At 37.0% G+C, this 21,348-nt stretch overlaps 1 protein-coding gene across 1 annotated transcript; it reads left to right on the forward strand.

Moving 5' to 3' along the window:
• Positions 1 to 2,228: 2,228 nt before the first annotated feature.
• Positions 2,229 to 18,888, forward strand: KLHL41 (kelch like family member 41). The gene is made up of 6 exons (XM_030327224.1): positions 2,229 to 3,416; positions 7,418 to 7,575; positions 7,720 to 7,827; positions 11,114 to 11,299; positions 12,949 to 13,095; positions 18,152 to 18,888. Exons 1-6 carry the CDS (start codon positions 2,307 to 2,309, stop codon positions 18,261 to 18,263), a joined length of 1,821 nt encoding a protein of 606 aa, XP_030183084.1. The 5' UTR covers positions 2,229 to 2,306; the 3' UTR covers positions 18,264 to 18,888.
• The last annotated feature ends 2,460 nt before the right edge of the window (positions 18,889 to 21,348 follow it).

Below are 21,348 nucleotides of genomic sequence, written 5' to 3' on the forward strand. Positions count from 1 at the left end.
GACAAGAATACATTTATTTAGTAAGGAAATAGTTTTAAATAGTTTGTAAATAAATAGTTCATTTATTGACTTTCTCCTTGTTTGTACTCATTGAAACTTCTTTGAAGTTTTCAAAAATAGAGTATTCTCAGATTTCTTGGTTAGCTAAGATTTGGCAACTTCTCTGGCATCAGTGTTTTTTTGCCACTGCTTGGGTATAAAGAAACATTGTAAGGAACCTTTGTCAAATCATTGAAATCAGCAGAAGGAGCCCTCTTTCTCTAAAGAGAAAGGAGTGTTTTAGAAACATTAAAATGAGATGCAACGGTATGTACAACCATAAACACATAGTACAACCAAATGCTAACCTGAGTTTAATAAAAATCAGTGAACAAAAGCTATACATTGGTTTCTTTATCTAAAAAGGAAAAGATTTGTACATTTTTAAAGGATGGGGTTAGAATAAACAACCTATGTTAAGGGGAGAAAAGGTTGTTTGAAAAATTTATACAGGTCACAAAATGCTGCCAGGAATATATTTAAATAGTTTTTCAAGCAAAACAGACTTCATAATTGCTTACTAGTAAGGAATCTTAAATGTCATAGCATGGTGTTTGCATCTGACTCATTAATCTTTTCAAATGTTAGTTGTTACTTGTAGAGAGAAATGAGTCATTTATTGTTTAAACACGGGAGCAGCTGTTCATTTTTTCTAGCGTGTTAAAACCTTCACTGACATCTATAAATGGAAAAAAGAGTCAATGAGCTCTTCTTTCAGCTGTTGTTTTAGCAGCTGACAGTACCATTGACTTCACTGTGATGTAAAATAAAAGAAAAAATCTTTACTCATGGTAGAAACCTTGAAGTTTAAAAATACAGAATTCACTGATCTGGGGGCATTTATTCATTCGACAAATATTAATGGAGCACACAAGGCCCTGGGGCTATAGCATTGAACAAAGCAAACCAAAAAAACTTCCTGTCTTCATGGAGCTTATATTCTTTTGAGCATTTTTATGAATACCAAAATTTGAAATTATACAGTATTTCTATAGCCCCACTGAGTTCGGAAACTGTGACAATATAATTTTATAATAAAATAGTTCATGAAGAGGTATACAATGTCATCTGCATATAAACAAAGGATCAATTTTTTTTCAAATCATGACTTCTGCATTCCCTAATCAATATGGTGTTCTATTATAATGGAGAACTTAAATTACGATTTCAGTTATATATTCTTTTCTTTTTCCTTATATAGTCTTGTTTTCCAAATTATGCAGGTGATATATAGCACTTCTTCCTCAGTCTGCTGTAGTCTGTTGATAACATTGTTTTCATGGAGTTATATCTGTATTTTAACTTTTTATTTAATGAAAGGTTATCTTCAACATTTAAAATCACAGAGTATCTTTAGTAAATCATATTATATTTGAGTTTTTTCTTTCCCTATTGTTGACTTTTAACTATTTCTATTTCTAAGCTTGATGATTCCTTTTAACCTTTTGCCTTTATTTTACTTGTTTTATTTTTGTTTGCCACATCAGATCCTTTGTAGAGCAAGGCAGGGTATGAATAAATAATTTTATCATTTAATTCAGTACAAATTAGGGTTTTTCCATTTAAGAATAAAGATAATTCGGAATGTCTTAGAAAACTAGCAATTTCTCTGTATTTATTATTTCAATTATGGTGGGGTATTATTATTGATGGTTTTTAAAAATAAAATTACAGTACATAAACAAGTTTTTAAGTTTCATACTTCTAAAAGAAAATTGTAAATCCCACTGTTTTAAATAGAAAATAAAAATTCGTATGTAACACTTATTGGAAAAGGGATTTTGCTTATGAGTATTCAGATGAACTCACCTCATATTCTTGACCTTTGCATCATTAATTCAGACAGCCAAGGAGTTTGCCACTAGACCATTTTTAGCGGACTGACTCATTTTTTATGAGTCAGTTTTCTGTTAGTTCAATAAACATTTTCTTTAAACATGCCTTTATTGACATATGCTGTAATGCTTTATGTATTTTAAAGCTTTCTACTTCATTTAAATCCCCTGTTTCTTAGCTGTTTCCTTAGTGATTAAAAGTTCCAGTTGTTCCCTTCAATCTATAACAGCTGCAAGAACAACTCTTCTTTCCAAACCAGCTCTCCTAAATTCCCGTTGTTAGAGTGGGTATCTATATTTAGCTGGTGGGATTAAATTGCAAAGGCTTCAAGCTGGGCAAAGCACACTGATCTGCCTTTTTACAGCTAGACCTGTGTGCTGCGAGGAGCTAAGGCCTTCAGTGTCCCCTTCCTTACCCAGGTTACTCACAAAATGGATTCCCAGCGGGAACTCACAGAGGAACTGCGGCTTTACCAATCCACCCTTCTTCAGGATGGTCTAAAAGATCTCCTAGATGAAAAAAAATTCATCGATTGCACCCTAAAAGCAGGTGACAAAAGTCTTCCTTGCCACAGATTGATTTTGTCAGCTTGTAGTCCTTACTTCCGTGAGTATTTTTTATCTGAAATTGATGAGGGGAAAAAAAAGGAGGTAGTATTAGATAATGTGGATCCTGCTGTACTGGATTTAATCATCAAGTACCTGTACTCTGCCAGTATTGATCTCAACGATGGAAACGTGCAAGATATTTTTGCCTTGGCCAGCCGCTTTCAGATCCCCTCGGTGTTCACTGTCTGTGTTTCCTATCTTCAGAAAAGACTTGCTCCTGGTAACTGTCTAGCCATCTTAAGATTAGGACTTCTTCTTGACTGCCCGAGACTTGCTATCTCTGCCCGTGAATTTGTGTCTGATCGTTTTGTACAGATTTGTAAGGAAGAGGACTTTATGCAACTATCTCCGCAGGAACTGATCTCAGTCATTTCAAATGACAGTCTAAATGTGGAGAAGGAAGAAGCGGTATTTGAGGCGGTGATGAAATGGGTGCGAACAGACAAGGAAAACAGGGTCAAAAACCTTAGCGAAGTGTTTGATTGTATTCGTTTTCGCCTTATGACAGAAAAATATTTTAAAGATCACGTTGAGAAAGATGATATAATTAAAAGCAACCCAGAACTCCAGAAAAAAATCAAAGTTCTCAAAGATGCATTTGCAGGCAAACTCCCAGAACCTAGCAAAAATGCAGAGAAGTCTGGGGCTGGGGAGGTGAACGGTGATGTTGGTGATGAAGATTTACTCCCTGGTTACCTGAATGACATTCCCAGGCATGGAATGTTTGTCAAAGACCTCATCCTCTTGGTGAATGACACAGCTGCCGTGGCTTATGATCCCACAGAAAATGAGTGCTACCTCACTGCACTGGCTGAGCAGATTCCCCGAAATCATTCTAGCATTGTTACCCAACAAAATCAGGTGTATGTGGTAGGAGGACTATATGTGGATGAAGAAAATAAAGATCAACCTCTACAGTCCTACTTCTTCCAGGTAAGAAGGGCTAGTTTTCTAAAAGTAGAGACGTAAAGGAAAGGCTGCTGTTTACTACCCAGTTACCTGATGTGTGAATCATTCAGGCTGCTTGCATTTTATTCTACTGGATGTCCTATGCAGTCCCTTGCACCTTTGCTACTTACAGAGCTGACAGAAGTACTTAGATCAGTTAACTTAATTGCTTGTTAATATTTAATAAAAGGTTTGGTGAAGAATGAGGTTCTAATTAATGTGTAAGTGATGACTCAGATTTTCTTTACACTCTTTTACCCACAGTGTTAAGTTTATAGCTGATGGTGACTATAATCTTTCAAAACCCAGTGTGTTAGTAAAACCTAAGTTGAAACTTTTAACCCATTAAGTAGGTTAATGTATTTCTCTAAACCGTAGTACTTTCCACATTGCAAAAATTATAATTGGTCAGATTTTCAGCCTTTTTCCAGGTTTTCTTAAACTGATTTGAAATTCTTAAGGGTGGTATTTTATCTGTTATTTATGTTTACTGCCTAAAATATAATTTTGTTGAAAATGAAGAGAACTTATATAACTTAATTTACACACTTTGGGTTACCTTCTGGGAAAAACTACAAAGGTGTCACTAATTTGAATTCATCAATTATATTTAGAAATTTTTATTTACGATGATTTTTTATTTATGACAAGTGACCACATGTATTTGGATCAGAGTTGTACTTCAACATCATTCCAATTTAATCTGTTTTGTGAAACCACAGATGTGTCCAAGAAACCAAATACTCCCAACTAAACTCTTTATAGTTTGTTTGAAGTGAGTTTGTTTCATATTATTAACACATTATATTTTATCCATTTATGAAGGAATCAGTGGCTTACCCTTTATCTTTAATAATGCCAATTTTTAAGCTACTTTGTAGCCTACAGCTAGCTCAGATGAGTTTGTTTAGATCATAGCTACTCATGGCCTGAGGTTTATGGGCACTTGAACTGGAAAGGCCAAAGATAAGTGTAGAATGTCATACCACAGTCACTGTGTGCTCTCAGTGTGTGACATACTGTGCCTTCACAAAATACTACCTTTAACCAGGTTTTCCTAATCTTGAAAAATGTAATATATATGTTAATCATTCTTAATTTTCAAAGTTCCATTGAAAAATGTTAACTATGAAATACAAAAATAAAACAGAAGCTATAATCCTAAGTGTTTGAATGCATGCCAGAAATTTTCCTAAGCTCTAATTTTAAAATCAGTGAAATTTCAGAAAAGCCAAATTGAATTTAAAAGGCAATCATTATATCTAGGAAGTAAAAATGGCATAAAACACACATGGACACACAGGTATCTAGAAATCATAGATCAAGGAATACTTAACAATATTATCTTTATTCTCTTCCATCCTGTTACTACTTTTTTTTTTTTAATTTAAATCCAAGTTAGTTAACATACGGTGTAATAATGATTTCAGGAATAGAATTTAGTTATCACTTACATATAACACCCAGTGCTCATCCCAACAAGCCCATCCCCCCACCCCCACCCCTCCAGCGACCCTCAATTTGTTCTCTGTCTTTAAGAGTCTCTTATGGTTTGTCTCCCTCTCTGTTTTTATCTTATTTTTGCTTCCCTTCCCCAATGTTCATCTGTTTTGTTTCTTAAATTCCACATAAGAGTGAAATAATATGATATGTGTTTTTCTCTGACTGACTTATTTCACTTAGCATAATACACTTTAGTTTCATCTACGTTGTTGCAAATGGCAAAATTTCATTCTTTGTGATCACCGACTACTCTTACTTTTATGGGCACCGACTACTCTTACTCTCATTTCTGGTTCAAGAAACCTGTTCAATGTTCTTTATAGCTACAAAAACAGTTACACAAAGTTGAAAAGGTCAACTCTCTGTCATTGCCCATGACTTGCTTCTCTTAAAAGGGACAAATAGTGCAACAAGATGCCAGGATAAAAACACCTGACTGTAAGAAGGGTTATTTATGACTCACAAGAAAATAAATGAGAATTTCATGTTTTATATTGTATTTTTCTGTTTGATCCCGTCTGTTTAGAATGTATTAAGTTAGGAGTAGTATGATCTTTGATTGTGTACTATAAATAGATTATGAGAATTTTTTACCTAAGAGAGGGTTGTTTGTTTTGTTTTGTTTTTCATAGAATTAAAAGATTCATCAAATCTTTGAACAGGATCCCATTTTAAAGTAATGTAGGTCCAAACCCTGATTTTAAGGATGAGGAAACTGGAGCCAGACAGGTTAAATAGCTTGACAGATCATCTATAAAAGAGCCTGGTAGACAGTACTGTTACATCTGCTGTACTAAGTGCCCTGATTGGGGAGAGGATGGCGATGTGGACAGTCCTGTACAGTGTGGGCAGTTAACTCTTTAGTCTGGGATTATAATTGCTGTTCCCATTTTTAAAAAACAGTGGATTTATATAGCTTGTTTTTGAATATCACTTAAAAGCTCTATGCTTGACCAATTATTTAACCTTTCTGTGCCTCAGTTTTCTCTTCTGTAAAACAGAGATAATAAAAGTGGCAATCCTGGAGGACTGAATGAGATTACCCGTGTAAAGCGTTCCGTACGCAGCCTGTCACAGAGTCCAAACTTCATAAATGTTCGTCATTATTTCTACTATACTACACACCACTTTCTTGATGAAAGGACTTTTTTCCAAAAATGAAAAAATTAGCGATCACAACGTAGATGTTAAAATTTGTGAATGCAGACCTAACAATGCATATGTGAGGATTAAACTGCTCATTTTATCTAGTCTTAATTAGTACTTGCTTTAACCAAAGTTACGAGGTGAAATATACATAGGCTTCTACAAAGACCCTCCCTTGACCACAGCCCTTATTATCTGCACCTACTCTTGGTATCCAGTTATTCTGGGGTTTATTCCTTCTTCTGCTACACAGATGTAGCACTACAGAGAACAACAAATCTGTAACTGCACTCCTTCAAAAAGCAATTTTCTCATGCCTTCATGTCCTAAAATGCAAAGTGGAAAAACGTAAAATTACCAATAGTAAGCGCTGAAACTGATACCTGCCACATCAGAATTACCTACCCGAGAGCATGGGCACCTAGAGAGCTGTCTGAGGCTTGCAGAAGTAGCAGCAGCAAACACAAGCAAGTTACTTCCTAATACAATTTTAAAAAAAGACAGAGGCGAGGGTTTTTCCAATGACTTCCAGCAAAAGGCTAGGAGGTTATAGCCAGAACCCTGCCTATGTCAGAAATAATAAAGCGAAACAGAGAGAAACCTACACAGTTTTGAAGAAAAGAAAAAAAGATATTGCCAAACATCCCAGTTGTCTGTGGACTGAGCGACAGGTCCAGCTGTCCTGGCTTGGGGAGCATGTTAAATATAGCATTCGGGGGTCACTCACATACACCCTCCCCACAGTCACAACTTCTCTTTCCCCAAGGAGCTAACAGTATTAGGATGCTTTTTTCGAACCTGAACAAGACAACATGGGAAGAAACTTTGACAAGAAACCTCACAGTTCTAACCAAACTCTAGTGACTCTATTTCTTTTTCCAGATTTTGTTACTTTTAGCTATTTTGGTAAACCAAGCAGAATTTCTCATTTTTCTTGGTAATCCAGAGGTAAAATATGATACTTTTGGATTGCAGTTTTATTTTACCTGCAACATCTTTGACTATCTCAGTGTATTCTTTTTTAACATATATATTTTAAGTTTATTTATTTTGAGAGAGAGAGAACAAGCAGGGGAGGGACAGAGAGAGAGGCAGAGAGAGAATCACAAGCAGGCTCCATGCTGTCAGCACAAAGCCCGATGCAGGGCTTGATTTCACGAACTGTGAGATAGTGACCTGAGCCAAAACCAAGAGTCAGATGCTTACCCAGCTGAGCCACCCAGGTGCCCCACTATCTCAGTGTATTGTAAACAACACATAGAATATAGCATATTTCTTGGAACGACTGTAACTCTTTTCTAACAAGCTGTACAATTCCTTATATATTTTTCTTTCAGCTTGATAACATAGCATCCGAGTGGGTTGGACTTCCACCTCTGCCATCAGCCAGGTGTCTCTTCGGTCTGGGAGAGGTAGATGACAAAATCTATGTAGTTGCAGGCAAAGACCTTCAAACAGAGGCTTCGTTGGATTCAGTATTATGCTATGATCCCGTGTAAGTTGCCATGACATTCCTGTTTCGTAAGCATTCAGGTATATGAATGCCCATTACATATTCATAGCTTTAGAACCTAGAATTAACTGAAAGCATAGAAAACGTGTTTCAAAGCATAGAAATTCTACCATATTCTCATTTCAGGACTGCAAAATGGAATGAAGTTAAAAAACTGCCTATCAAAGTCTATGGCCATAGTGTGATTTCACATAAGGGGATGATATATTGTCTAGGAGGAAAGACAGATGACAAGTAAGTACCTAAAATCTCCTTATGGTTTACATCCAAATGATTTACTTTAACATTTTTTTAAGTAGCTCTACCCCCAACGTGGCGCTTGAACTCACAAACCTGAGATCAAGAGTTGCATGCTTCACTGACTGAGCCAGCCGGGAGCCCCTCCAAATGATTTTGTTATTGCAAGAGTTCTTCCCTCCTTTCATCTGAATCTACATACTGAAATGAGACTTGGTTCTCACTTATAACATTTTGGAAGTAAAAGTTTCAAAATAAAATTTTGAAAAGCTATTAGAGGATATTATAAATGATTTCTGAAGGGAAACTGTATAAAAGTTAACAGTTGCTAAAGTATCAAAAAATAAATAAAACTCGTTAAAGTAAATGTGTAGATATTCAGCATATTGCTAAGAACTAGCATGATACCACCCTCATAAGCATTCTTACAGTTGAAAAGCAGCATTTAGGAGCATAATCAAGTCTTTTTCATTATATTTCACTACGTTAAAGCCAGTGGGCTTTCTTATTCTTTTGGCCACAACTAGATAAAAACTAAGTGTACCTCTTTAATGTTATATCTAAAATATAACTGCTAAACCAATAGTGCATTAAAATATCATGGATTTGTACTTTACCTTCATAAAAGAATTTAGATAGGTGAGTTTGAAACTGAGGAGCCTGGTGACAGAAAAGAAAGCAGTTATTTCCTAAACAATGTTTCACTGATTTACTCCTGGACAGAGTAAGAATATTTAAATATTTTGATAGTCAAAATATTTAACAACAACTGGTCACAAAGAGGCACTGATCAAACAGAACAGCTGCATCTGGTACACCCACTGCTGCCTAGTTTCTTGTGAGAAAAACAGGATGAAGGTTCATGTAACTTGATTTCTAGGCACTTCTCAAGGGATAGGTAATTAGGAAAAGGATCTTGTTACTCAAAGGGAGAAGTGACTTCAGAGGGCTCCAAAAGTCAGTCGGTTAAGCCAGGAGCCTGTCTGGTAAAATGAAGATTTTCAGTTTAAATAGTGAGAACTAATGTCCTGCCTCTGAAAACTCTGCCTAATTTGGCTTGTCCTCATTTGCCCGAGATGCTTAATAAATAGAGATAATCCTGGAAAGGGAACCAGAATTAAGAATTATAAGGGCAAAGCAGGAAAGGAGAGTAGAATATGGAAATGTGCTAGAAATAAAGAACTCTATATTGAGTTAACAATTAATGGTTATTATTAAATTAAAATGACAAATAGCACAGGAAATGTGATTTTAAAAAGCAATGGGAACCTAACAAGCGAAAAAAAAAAAAAGAAAGAAAAGAAACAGACTCATTGATATAGGAAACAAACGGGTGGTTACCAGAGCGGGGAGATGTTGGGGACGGGTGAGACAGGTAAAGGGGATTGAGAGATACAAATTTCCAATCATAAAATAACTCATGGGGATGTAATATATGGATAGGGAATGTAGTCAATAATATTGTAACAACTTTGTATGGTGACACATGGTAACTAGACTTACCTAGGGGGATCATTTCATAATGTATAAAAATATCAAATCACTATGATATACATCTGAAACTAATACGATATGGTATGTCAGTTATACTTCAATTAAAAATAAAATAAAATAAAAATAAATGACTAATTGTTTAAAAAGAACAATGGGTTTTTATACAGTCTATCCATATTCAAAGATAACATATTCTGATATTTTAATATTTTCCTTAATCCCAGCCATTCCCATAATTTAAAGGAAGGCCATATTATAAACTTAGTGCAAAATCTTATTTGGGGTATTTTTCCTGAGTAAATAGGATGGAAAATGTGTATTAAGCAGTGTTCTGACTTTGAAAATCTAGTGACCCTGCCAAATGATTTAAATTGTTTCCTTCAAGTGGTATTAGTAACCAGGAAATTGATATGTCAGTAAGAAGCATACAGGTCTTGTTGGTAAGAATATATTAATCTTGAGAGTATGATTAACCAAGACAGCATTGCTTGATGAATGCCAAAGAACTTTGAAATGAGTCATTATCTAAAAGTAAGCACTAAATCTCACTAGTTAACACCACTGAATTTGAAGAACATGGTTTTGTATCATGACCTTGTCAAGAAGTTTTAAAATAATACTCATAGTCAAATATTAGAGGAAATGCTTCTACTCCAGATATCTGGTCTTTCATAAGACTAAAGAAAAAAGTTGTCCTCCTAAAACGTTGGGAGTGTTGTTTGTTGGCTTTTTTGCTTTACCAAATATATCCAGGGGCACCTGGTTGGCTCAGCTGCTACAGCATATGACCCTCGGTCTTGGGGCTGCGAGTTCAAGCCCCACATTGGGTGTAGAGCTTACTTTAAAAAAGCAAAAACAAAATAAAAAAGCCCACAAATATATCCAGTTGATGAATTATTATTTAGCATTTTGAACTCCTATCAGTAAATTATGGATAACCTTAAGGAACTCTGAGGAACATACTAAGAATAATTCAGATGAGTACAGGTTTTCCTGGTAGCATTTAGCATATAAAACTGCTCTCCTTACTCATCTATTCAGACGACTAGTTGTCTAATCTATAGTCCCAGATTTCTTAAAATACACTGGTGTATTAGTAGTATACTAAAATGAAACCAGCCGTCATATTATGGAGTTAAATTTAAAATAGGTACTTTCGGGGCGCCTGGGTGGCGCAGTCGGTTGGGCGTCCGACTTCAGCCAGGTCACGATCTCGCGGTCCGTGAGTTCGAGCCCCGCGTCGGGCTCTGGGCTGATGGCTCAGAGCCTGGAGCCTGTTTCCGATTCTGTGTCTCCCTCTCTCTCTGCCCCTCCCCCGTTCATGCTCTGTCTCTCTCTGTCCCAAAAATAAATAAACATTAAAATAGGTACTTTCATACCTAATTATTTTTTAAATTAACTAAGTCATTCCTAGGAGATTCAAACAATAAGATAAACTTAACATTTTTGTTGCTTGGCACAAAAAGGGTCTATGATTTTTTTTTTTAACTCTGTTTGTGTCTTCTGTTGAATTTAGCAGCAGGTAGGATTAAAATCCACTCTGGGCGATTGCCGAAAGGAAAGGTACTCTACCATCCAGTAGTATATTTAAGTTATAAAATAGGTTTAGTGCCCACATTGGCAATTGTCCTTCACTTGTGTCATAGGCTCAGATTCAGAATACTTATGAGTTTTTCTAATTCTGCTTTATGTATCTGAGACGGGAAGCAATGTTAAACGATTAGTGAAATTGCTTCTTTCAGAAAGGAAGGTTCTAAAAGGACCATTTTGTTGTCTTTTATGTTTACAGAAAGTGTACAAACAGAGTGTTTATCTACAACCCAAAAAAAGGAGACTGGAAAGATGTGGCTCCAATGAAAACCCCTCGTTCCATGTTTGGGGTGGCCATACATAAGGGCAAGATTGTGATTGCAGGAGGCGTCACCGAAGATGGCCTTTCAGCTTCAGTAGAAGCTTTTGACCTCATAACCAATAAGTGAGTTGCTGTATCTTACCAAAGCATATGAGTCATTCTACTTTTTAACTTTGGATGAAAATGAAGCTTTCTGATTAGGACATGGGGAGAGGAGGGCAGGGAGGCAAGGATTAAGATGAAGTATGTGGGTTCCTTCTGTTATTGGGTGTGAAAAGCCTAACATTTTGATGCATTACGTGTGTTTGCAACTTGGAACACATAGTCCTCAAGTTAATGTTGGAGTGTTCAATTTGTCCTTATTTGTTATTAACTTAACGTTATGAATTTAGTCGTGCAAAGGTAATACTTCTGAATAATTATATACATGTGGGTGAATATACATGTCTCCGTATGGTGTTTTGATTTGAAATATGTAGAATGAAAAGACCTCCACTTAGCTTATGATATTTGTAGAGCATGAATGCTTCAAATGGTTAATTCTTTTATACTCTTTATAATTTCTTAAAAATTTCACTTATAAGCTTTTATTGGCTTAAAGTTAATATGAAAAGACATTTGACAGATATCGTTTATGTAAAATTAGTCTTTTTCAAATTTTTGAGTTCACTCATCTAGATAAATACATAGTTTTTACACTCCTAGTTTAGCAATGAAGAAAAATCAGAGCACTGTCATTACTTTTTTAAGGAACCATGTATGCCTGATTACAAAATACACTTTAGTATCTGAAAATCACCAAGGAACTTTTATGGGACAGGATTTAAACGATCATTAAAAATCGTGTTTTTGAAAACTATCATATAGGTAAACACTCATAAGAAGTTAAAGAAGCAGCGCACAGAACTATAAACACTCTATGTTCATAGCTTTTTCATGTGTATGTATAGACATTTATATTTATAAATCTGTATGCTTTTTGAAAAAAACAAAATTACACTAAAATGTTGCTTATGATTATGTCTGGAGGGTATGATCATGGTGGTATTTGTTTTCTTCTATACCTTTTTGTATTTCCAGATTGTCTACAATGTATATGTGCTATTTTTATAGTTAGAAAAACAAATAATATGTTTAGAGAAAGGTCCACTTTTAACGACAGAGAAATAGAATAGAGAGTTGCCAAAATGACTACCTCATTCTAGACTCTTGATACCTCCAACTGATTTTATTAACTTTATCATTAGTTGTCCTATTTCATATGGCTTTAAACATTAAAAAGTTCCCTTAAATCCTTTATTTAAAAAGATGAAGTCATTAAAAAGAAAATTACTAACTCTAGTTTCTCAACTAGGTTAATTACATGCCTTTACTGCAAAGGATTTAGAGATTTCTCGAGAAATGATGGAAACAAGGCTTTTTAAAAATTTGTATTGCCATTCAAATGAAATCCAGCACAGTAAGACTCAGGAGCCCTAGAAGTGCACCAACCTCCCAGTTTATGGCACACATTTTGATAACCATTGCTGAACATGCTAATTGATGAAGGTGAAATAGTCCAAGATTGACATATTGAGGGCTTCATATTTAATCTGGTTACATCTTTCAAATAAAGAAATATTTAGCTATTTTTCAGTAGAAAAACTTAATCTTCTAATTTTAGATGCCTATGCTAACTTGAATTTTTAAATTATAATTTCACATAATTGTTCAGTAAATAAATTTGGCATTTCCTTAGGTTTTACATTGACTGTATTTTCAATAATTCCTAGATGGGAAGTAATGACTGAATTTCCCCAAGAAAGAAGCTCCATCAGTTTGGTCAGCCTGGCTGGATCCCTGTATGCCATCGGGGGCTTTGCCATGATTCAACTGGAGTCTAAAGAGTTTGCACCCACTGAAGTCAATGACATATGGAAGTAAGTTTTTTTGACTCCAATTTTTTGGACCAAAGATTAAATCAAATAACTGATAACCGATAAAGCAATTTTGCAGTAAAGAGTAAGCCAGACTTTCCCAACATGTATGCTTCTTCTTGATAGTAGCTTAAACACTTTTCAAACCTAATTGAACTTTTGCACGTGCCACTTACTTGATGATCAAGTACTGCTCTAATTAGCTGTGTGCTTGGGAAAGAACTTATCTAGGCCTTTTTCTTAATCAGTAAAATGAGATTCGGACTGTTGATTCTTTAATAAAGCTCTACTCTGCTCTGAAAGTGTACTACACTAGGCATCCAGTAGAGTGAGAGCTGCTTCCAAACCTTTCTACCAGAGGGTACTTTATTTCCTAAGAGTTCTGAAGAAACATGTAGTTAACTTCTTGAGTTTTCCACAAATTCATTAATTCTATTTTGATTCTAACTTAAACCATTTTTGAGTTTTTGAAGATTCAGTTACAAAAGCTTTTTAAAAAAGAAACAAGTGAAAAGGAGCAATCCATTTTACCCCTCAGATCGATGCTGGGCAGGTCTCTGAAGGATGACATTTGCAGTGGTTAGTCAGTTGAATATTTTGAAGTTAGGCTTGAAATGAATGTAGTATTTATACAGTGTGTGGGGGGTGGTGAATTTTACCATAGTTTCTAATGCAGTGAATGTCCCCTGGAGACCAAGGCACATACAGGAAGTCTTAGGAGCAGAAGTGTAAGTTGTGTCATGGAGAGCCACATAGTTGGGGCAGGGCATACAGTATGCAGATATCTGGTTACCACTAGGATACCACATGTGTCTGTCAAATGGCACCTGCTGCCTTCAGCCCAGGCACTGTGCTTGCTGATAAAAATTTATAGGAGGCAGATCTCAGTTGCTTGAGGTAAGCATTAGTGAGTTGATACCATACACTCATCCAGAAACTGCCAAATTCATGCTTTCCCTCTCAGCTGAAGGCCAGCCCCCACTCTCAAGGATGGATGCTCTTCCTTGGTCTGTCACCAGATTGTCTGGAACCTTGGTACTCAAAGTATGGTCTATGGACCACCAGTGGTGGCATCTCCTGAGAGCTTCTTAGAAATGCATAATCCCAGGTCTCACCCCAAACTTAATCAGTATCTTCATTTTAACAAGTGATTTGCTCACTCATTTAAATTTTTAGGGAGGGAGGGAGGCAAACCATAAGAGACTCTTAAAAACTGAGAATAAACTGAGGGTTGATGGGGGTGGGAGGGAGGGGAAAGTGGGTGATGGGCATTGAGGAGGGCACCTGTTGGGATGAGCACTGGGTGTTGTATGGAAACCCATTTGACAATAAATTTCATTTTTAAAAAAAATAATAAAAATAAATAAATAAATTTGTAGGGATAGCTTTGGAAGAGCGATCAGTGAAGGCATACCACCAAGGCCAAGAGTAGAAAGTGGATATTACTGCTTCTATACCTGACCCACCACATGCCTTATTCCCTGGTGAACTGAAAGGCTGAAAGACAGGTGGCTTAACCAAGGAATTATTTTATGCATCAAACATTATTTCCTTGTGTTGTTGTAATAGTAACTAGCTATGTAGAAGGCAAGAAAAAAAGTAACTATAAAGGGAAGTTAAGTATTACTCATCTTTCCCCACCCCAAAAGAGGAGGAGGAACAAAAAGAAACCAGAGATTTCCAGGGAGGAAAGAGGCTAGACTTAGGGAGAAGTTGAGATGGAAAAAGGCTGGAAGCAGTAGGGAAACAAAGAATGAAATAATGGAGGGCTGAGAAGGTTAGGGTTTTTGGAAAACAGGGATAAGCACAAAGAGTGAATAGGCAGTGATCCTTAACCCTGGCTGCACATTAAAATCACCTGGGATGGGGGTGCCTGGGTGGCTCAGTCAGTTGAGCGTCCGACTTCGGCTCAGGTCATGATCTCACAGTCCATGAGTTCAAGCCCCGCGTCGGGCTCTGTGCTGACAGCTCAGAGCCTGCAGCCTGCTTCAGATTCTGTGTCTCCCTCTCTCTCTGCCCCTCCCCTACTCATGCTCTGTCTCTCTCTGTCTCAAAAATAAATAAAAACATTAAAGAAAAAAATTTTTAAATCACCTGGGATGCTTTTAAAATATACCAGTGCCTGGACCTTAACGCAGGCCAATTAAATCAGGATTTCTGCAGTGAGGTCCCAAAACCTTCTCAGGTGATTCTACTATGCAGCCAGGGTCAAAAACACTGATGTTAGGGAATGGTGCTGTCAATCAGCTGAATCCCACATGAGCCACTGTGGTTCCTAACGGTGGTCAAAAGCTAAGTTGCTTCAGCAGGAGGATGTTGTAGGCAGCAAAGTAAAGCATCTCCTGCTAAAAGTAGCCCTTACATTGCTGAGGAGAGCCTGAAAGAGGCATCCTCTCTGATTATGTTTGATTTTGCAATTAGGACAGTGGTTCCCAAAGTTGCTTGCTCACTGGAATCATGTAGGGAGCTTCAAAAAGTACTGACACCTCTTTCCTACCTCTATGGACTATGATTTCATTTTCTAGAGTATGGTCTGGGCTTTTAAACTTTCAAAAGACCCCTGGATGATTCTAATATGCAGACAAGTTTGGGAACCACCAGACTGGGGAAAGGCAAGAATGCATTCATTACTGTCTGCTTGGCTGTAAAATTTTAAATTTAGGTACTGGTGTTTTCCACTTGGGTGATAAAATCTAGAGCAATAATTCTCAACTCTTGCTGCGTATTAGAATCACGTCAGGAACTTTATTTTTTTTTTATTTTTTTTTCAACGTTTATTTATTTTTGGGACAGAGAGAGACAGAGCATGAACGGGGGAGGGGTAGAGAGAGAGGAGACACAGAATCGGAAACAGGCTCCAGGCTCTGAGCCATCAGCCCAGAGCCCGACGCGGGGCTCGAACTCACGGACCGCGAGATCGTGACCTGGCTGAAGTCGGACGCTTAACCGACTGCGCCACCCAGGCGCCCCCACGTCAGGACCTTTAAAAAATATTCTTGCCCAGGCCATACTCCATACCAGTTAAATCAGTCTCTGGGGGTAGGACCCAGGCATCAGTATTTTTAATGTCTCTAGTGGTTCCAAATGTGCAAGTCAAGTTTGAGAACCAGTGATCTGCTGTGGTTTCCAAGGCAGCATCAGCACCACCTGTGTACTTGTTAAATATGCACATTCTCAGGCCTTACCTCAAATGTGAAACTCTGGGATTGGGGGGTCCAGCCATCTGTGTTCTAGCAAGACCTCCAGGTGACTCAGATGTGCACTGAAGTTGACGGCCACTTAAATTCTACTCCTGAAACTAATATTACACTGTATGTTACCTAACTAGAATTTAAATAAAAACTTGAAACATTAAAGAGAAAAAAAAAAGTTGAGAGCCACTGATCTTCCAGAAAGGTGGCTGCCCACTTGTCCTCAACTTCCTGGTGAATCTCTACTCACATTTGCAGAGATGAGAACTATCGGTATACCACATTCTAAACATATAGACCCTCTTAGTGTGATATGTAAAAAAAAAAAACCCAAAAACTTTCCATTCTCGTATTTTTTGCTGAAATCTTTCCATTATTTAGGATTGACCAAGCTGAAAGTAAAAATATAACTGTCACTGGGGCAGCTGGGTGGTTCAGTCGGTTGAGCATCCGACTTCGGCTCAGGTCACGATCTCACAGCTGTGAGTTTGAGCCCCGTGTCGGGCCCTGTGCTGATGGCTCACAGCCTGGAGCCTCCTTCAGATTCTGTGTCTCCCTCTCTCTGCCCTTCCCCTGCTTGCACTCTGTCTCTCTCTGTCTCAAAATAAATAAACATTAAATTTTTAAAAATTAAAAATAAATAAAAATAAAAAATACATAACTGTCAGGAAGCAAATGCTTTTAAGCCTCATTTAACCTGATATTGCTTAAATGTGGTCACTTTTTCTTTAAGTCACTTAAAACCGTTCTTTTAATTTGTTGCCCCAAATTTTGCATAGATAATTAAAGTTCTTCTCTTTATTAGTGGTAGAATATTTTTTGTCTACTTTTCTCAATATAAAAATCACTTGGTGTACAGTACAAATCTTGAAAATTAAATTTGGACTATTGTTAAATTAAGTCAGATAGGACATATCTTACATAAGTATGAGCTACTTTTAAAAATTATTACTTTAAATCATCATCATAGAATGATTTGGGGGTATTTCCTTTGTGCCAAGTATTAATAGCTTCTGGAGGAGGGAGAATACTAAGGTGAATAAGATATATTATTTGCCCTCAAATACCCTTGAGCTTGTTGAGGACATAAATATGAGGAAAAATTTTCAATAGAATGGTAACTGCTATAATAGATACTATATAAAGGACAATGTGAGAAACCAAGGGAAAGCTACAAAAAGGCTTCAGAGAGAGGGCAGCGTTTAGGAATTCCTCATGCAGAGAAGGCATTCCAGGCACCAGGCAGAGTAGGGGCACACATATTTCAAAGCAATTCAAGTTCCTGTATCTTTATAACCGTGAATATTCCCTGAGGGAACAACCTAATGTTAGTTCTTACCTAACATCAAATGCAAAATCTAATAGTACTCACACAGGACAATAAAGCAGAAGGGAATGGATTCTTCTGGAGTGATCACTAGCATCAGCTGCCATGGTGGGCACCACTGTATGGGAAGGATTGAAAGTATAATCAAGGTGACCAGCTGTCCCTGACTTTTCAGTTCTTACTCTTAATGTAGAGTCTGCTGACTTTGACTCATAGCGACCAGCCATCTTTATCAATCCAAATGTGAATGATTGATTAACTATTACTCTTCATCTCTGCACAGTCTTTGATTCCCAGAGAAGGCTTAATTAACTGCCTAAACATCCAGATTAAATACCATGGCGGTAGTTCAGACATATGCTCAGAGAAAGCATATTTGAGGAGGAATTCAAATGATATTGTACCAGTCAGCTGTGTCCTCCTCTAGTTAAGAGCCAATAGGTTTTTCTCAAAGACCCACATTCGTATATTTAATACAAGGAAACGTACAGAACTATCTATTTAAAAACTGCTTATTGATTACTTTTTTTTTCTCCATCAGGTATGAAGATGATAAAAAAGAATGGGCTGGGATGTTGAAGGAAATACGTTATGCTTCAGGAGCTAGTTGCCTAGCAACACGTTTAAACCTCTTCAAACTGTCTAAACTATAAACCGGGAGGTGAAAAAACACAATAGAATGGAATGTGGTTTGTTTGGATAATAGGGCTTTAATTTATTATGTTTTCAAAAGCCTATACAGAGATTGATGTAGAAATTATTCACTAATTACTGTCCATGAGGTTAGCAGTGGGTGTCAAAACCTCAGTCATTGAATCTTCAATGTAACGATCATTGTTTTAAACCATTTTCTAGTAGGAAATTAAGTATTAAGTTGAACAGATTATACCTTTTGTTAATCTGTCTCACTCGATTGTAAAGAAATTTTCTAAATTTGAGTTGTTTACTAATTCTTTCATTTGCATTGTTATGGTAACTTTACACTCATTTTCTATTATAAATGAAATTGGAGAATGAAACATGTACATCTACATTTTTTAATGTTTAAAATGTCAAAAACTTTCCCTCGTGCTTCAAGATATGACAAGATTCTATGCATTATATTAAAGATTACATACCATGAGAAAACTTTGGAAATGCTATTTAAAAAGTATAATAAATGGGTTTCATTTGAAGGGGAAAAAACCTCTAAGTAGTCAACTTTAAGTGGTCTTTCTTTTTTTCTCCATTCCTTTTGTGACACTAGTATATTGTTTATGATTTAAATCAAATTTAATTTTTTTGGGGGGGTACCTGGGTGACTCAGTCAGTTAGGCGTCCAACTTTTGGTTTCAGCTTAGGTCATGATCTCACAGTTCCTGAGTTCCAGCCCCGCATTGGGCTCTGTGCTGACAGTGCAGAGCCTGCTTGGGGTTCTCTCTCTGCCCCTCCTGCTCTCTCTCTCTCTCTCTCTCTCAAAATAAATAAACTTTTTTAAAAAATTTAGTTAAAACCAGTAAACCAGTCTTCAAGCCATTAACTACAGTGTCTGTGATAGGAGGGTTGGGGACTGTCCTTAGGAAATGAACTGATTCTTTAATTGCTGGGCAGAAGTTGGGGCCAGTGAGGTGTATATTTGTGTATTTGTCGGTTTAAGTTTTATCTATATATTCCATGAAAGAGCTACCTATTTGCAAATTTCTGATAGGTGACTGGGGTGCCTGGGCAGCTCAGTCAGTTAAGTGTCCAATTCTTGATTTCCACTCAGGTCATGATCTCACAGTTCATGAGATCACGCCTCACATGGGGCTCTGCACTAATAGCACAAAGCCTGCCTGGGATTCTCTCTCTTCTTGGTCCCTGCTCAGGTGCATGTGCATGCTTTCCCTCTCTCAAAAACAAACTTTTAAAAGAAAAAGAAAAAAAAAAAAAAAAACGGAAAGATGACTGTATTATTGCATTTTCTAGGATGTGAAACCCTATACTCAAGCTGTTTGTTGTTAGTATATGCACTAGGCTGGCTCTTCAGTGTGTCCACAGCCATCACATTCAACTGTGCAAGTCACCAAGTAATCGTCTTTTGTGGGTTTCACATGCTTTTGCAGACATGTTCGACTTCTAGCCTCACACATGTCACTTTCTGAGAAATCTGACTTGGAACTAATTTGGAGTATTCCATTATTATTTGTCAAGCAATTTCATAAAGAACAGATGAGTGTTCATACAGTTTTATTGTCTCTACCATAAATATGGAAACATATCCAATAAAAATCAGTTTTATTTTGGATCTTTGAAGTAGAATCCTGGCTACTTTTCTGTATTGACAGAAACTATTCTAAACTATCCAGGATTATATAATCAACAAATCCTGAAGGTGGGAAATTCTACAGGTTGTTCAGCAGATAAACTGTTTTGAAGAGAAAGGGATGGTGTGGGATACTTCTAGATTAAGACACATTTAAAAGGTTGTGGGGAGGCAAATTATGGTGTCTAGAGATGCAAACCTGAGTGATAAAACTGTAAGAGGAAGTGCTTACTATAAAAGCAAGACAGGGATGCCTGGGTGGCTCAGTTGGTTAAGCGTCCAGCTCTTGATCTCAGTTCAGGTCTTGATCTCAGGGTTGTGAGTTCAAGCCCCGTGTTGGGGAGAGAGTGCAGACCGACACAGACATGATATTACGTTGTAAAAATAATGCTTTGGGATGATGGAAATGTTCTGGAATTAAATAGTGGTAATGGTTGCACAAACTTGTGAATACTCTAGAAAACCACTGCATTGTATACTTTAAAAGGGTGAATTTTATGGTATATGAATTATATCTCAATGAAAAAAGAATGCTTTAAAAAAAAAGAATGTTTTGTTTATAACAACTCCAGTTATTTAAATAGAAAGATCATCAAACAAAAATATGTAAGAATATATACATAAATAAAACCATTTGGGTAGGGCAGCCTAGAGGAAGGAGAGTACAAGATGTGGTACACTAGAAGTCACATTACGTGTAACAGTAAGTGAAAGGTACATCAGGGTCATTTAATCAAGATTTCCCTGCATTCAAAGTACACAATAACTAGGTTTTCATTTATATCCAAAGAAAACAATTTATAATCCTCCTCAGTCTAACCATTTTTAAAATTTTTTTAACGTTTTTATTTATTTTTGAAAGAGACAGAGCATGAGTGAGGGAGGGGCAGAGAGAGAGAGAGGGAGACACAGAATCTGAAGCAGGCTCCAGGCTCTGAGCTGTCAGCACAGAGCCCCACATGGGGCTCGAACTCACGAACCGTGAGATCATGACCTGAGCCGAAGTTGGACGCTTAACCAACTGAGCCACCCAAGTGCCCCAGTCTAATCATTTTATTCTTAAAGTGCTTACTTTTTTTTTTTTTTTTTTTGCTTATTGTTATGTATTGCATTTCACACCATGCAAAGTAATAATACTTTAAACAAGTGCTTCAACTAAACCTAAGTCAAATATCAACACACCAAAATCCACGCAGGACACATGTTTGGTTTTGCTTTTTTTTAAATGTTTATTTTTGGGAGAAAGAGCGAGCGGGTTGAGGAGGGGCAGAGAGAGAAGGGCACAGGATCCAGAGCAGGCCCTGCGCTTACAGGAGAGAACCCAATATGGGGCTCAAACCCATGAACCACAAGACCATGACCTGATCGGAAGCTGAACGCTCAACCGACTGAGCCACCAGGTGCCCCAGGACACATGTTTTATAGCTATGCTTAAGACTCAAGGCATTCTGGCT

The sequence above is a fragment of the Lynx canadensis genome, chromosome C1 (genome assembly GCF_007474595.2).
Source record: "Lynx canadensis isolate LIC74 chromosome C1, mLynCan4.pri.v2, whole genome shotgun sequence".
In the NCBI taxonomy this organism is placed as follows: Eukaryota; Metazoa; Chordata; class Mammalia; order Carnivora; family Felidae; genus Lynx; species Lynx canadensis.

What these genes read in the sequence shown, in the direction of transcription:
- KLHL41 (XM_030327224.1), top strand. Translation starts at nt 2,307, where the DNA reads ATGGATTCCCAGCGGGAACTCACAGAGGAACTGCGGCTTTACCAATCC. An exon ending in TACAGTCCTACTTCTTCCAG is followed by an intron (nt 3,417 to 7,417) that starts GTAAGAAGGGCT and finishes TTTTTCTTTCAG; the next exon opens with CTTGATAACATAGCATCCGA. An exon ending in TTTGACCTCATAACCAATAA is followed by an intron (nt 11,300 to 12,948) that starts GTGAGTTGCTGT and finishes AATAATTCCTAG; the next exon opens with ATGGGAAGTAATGACTGAAT.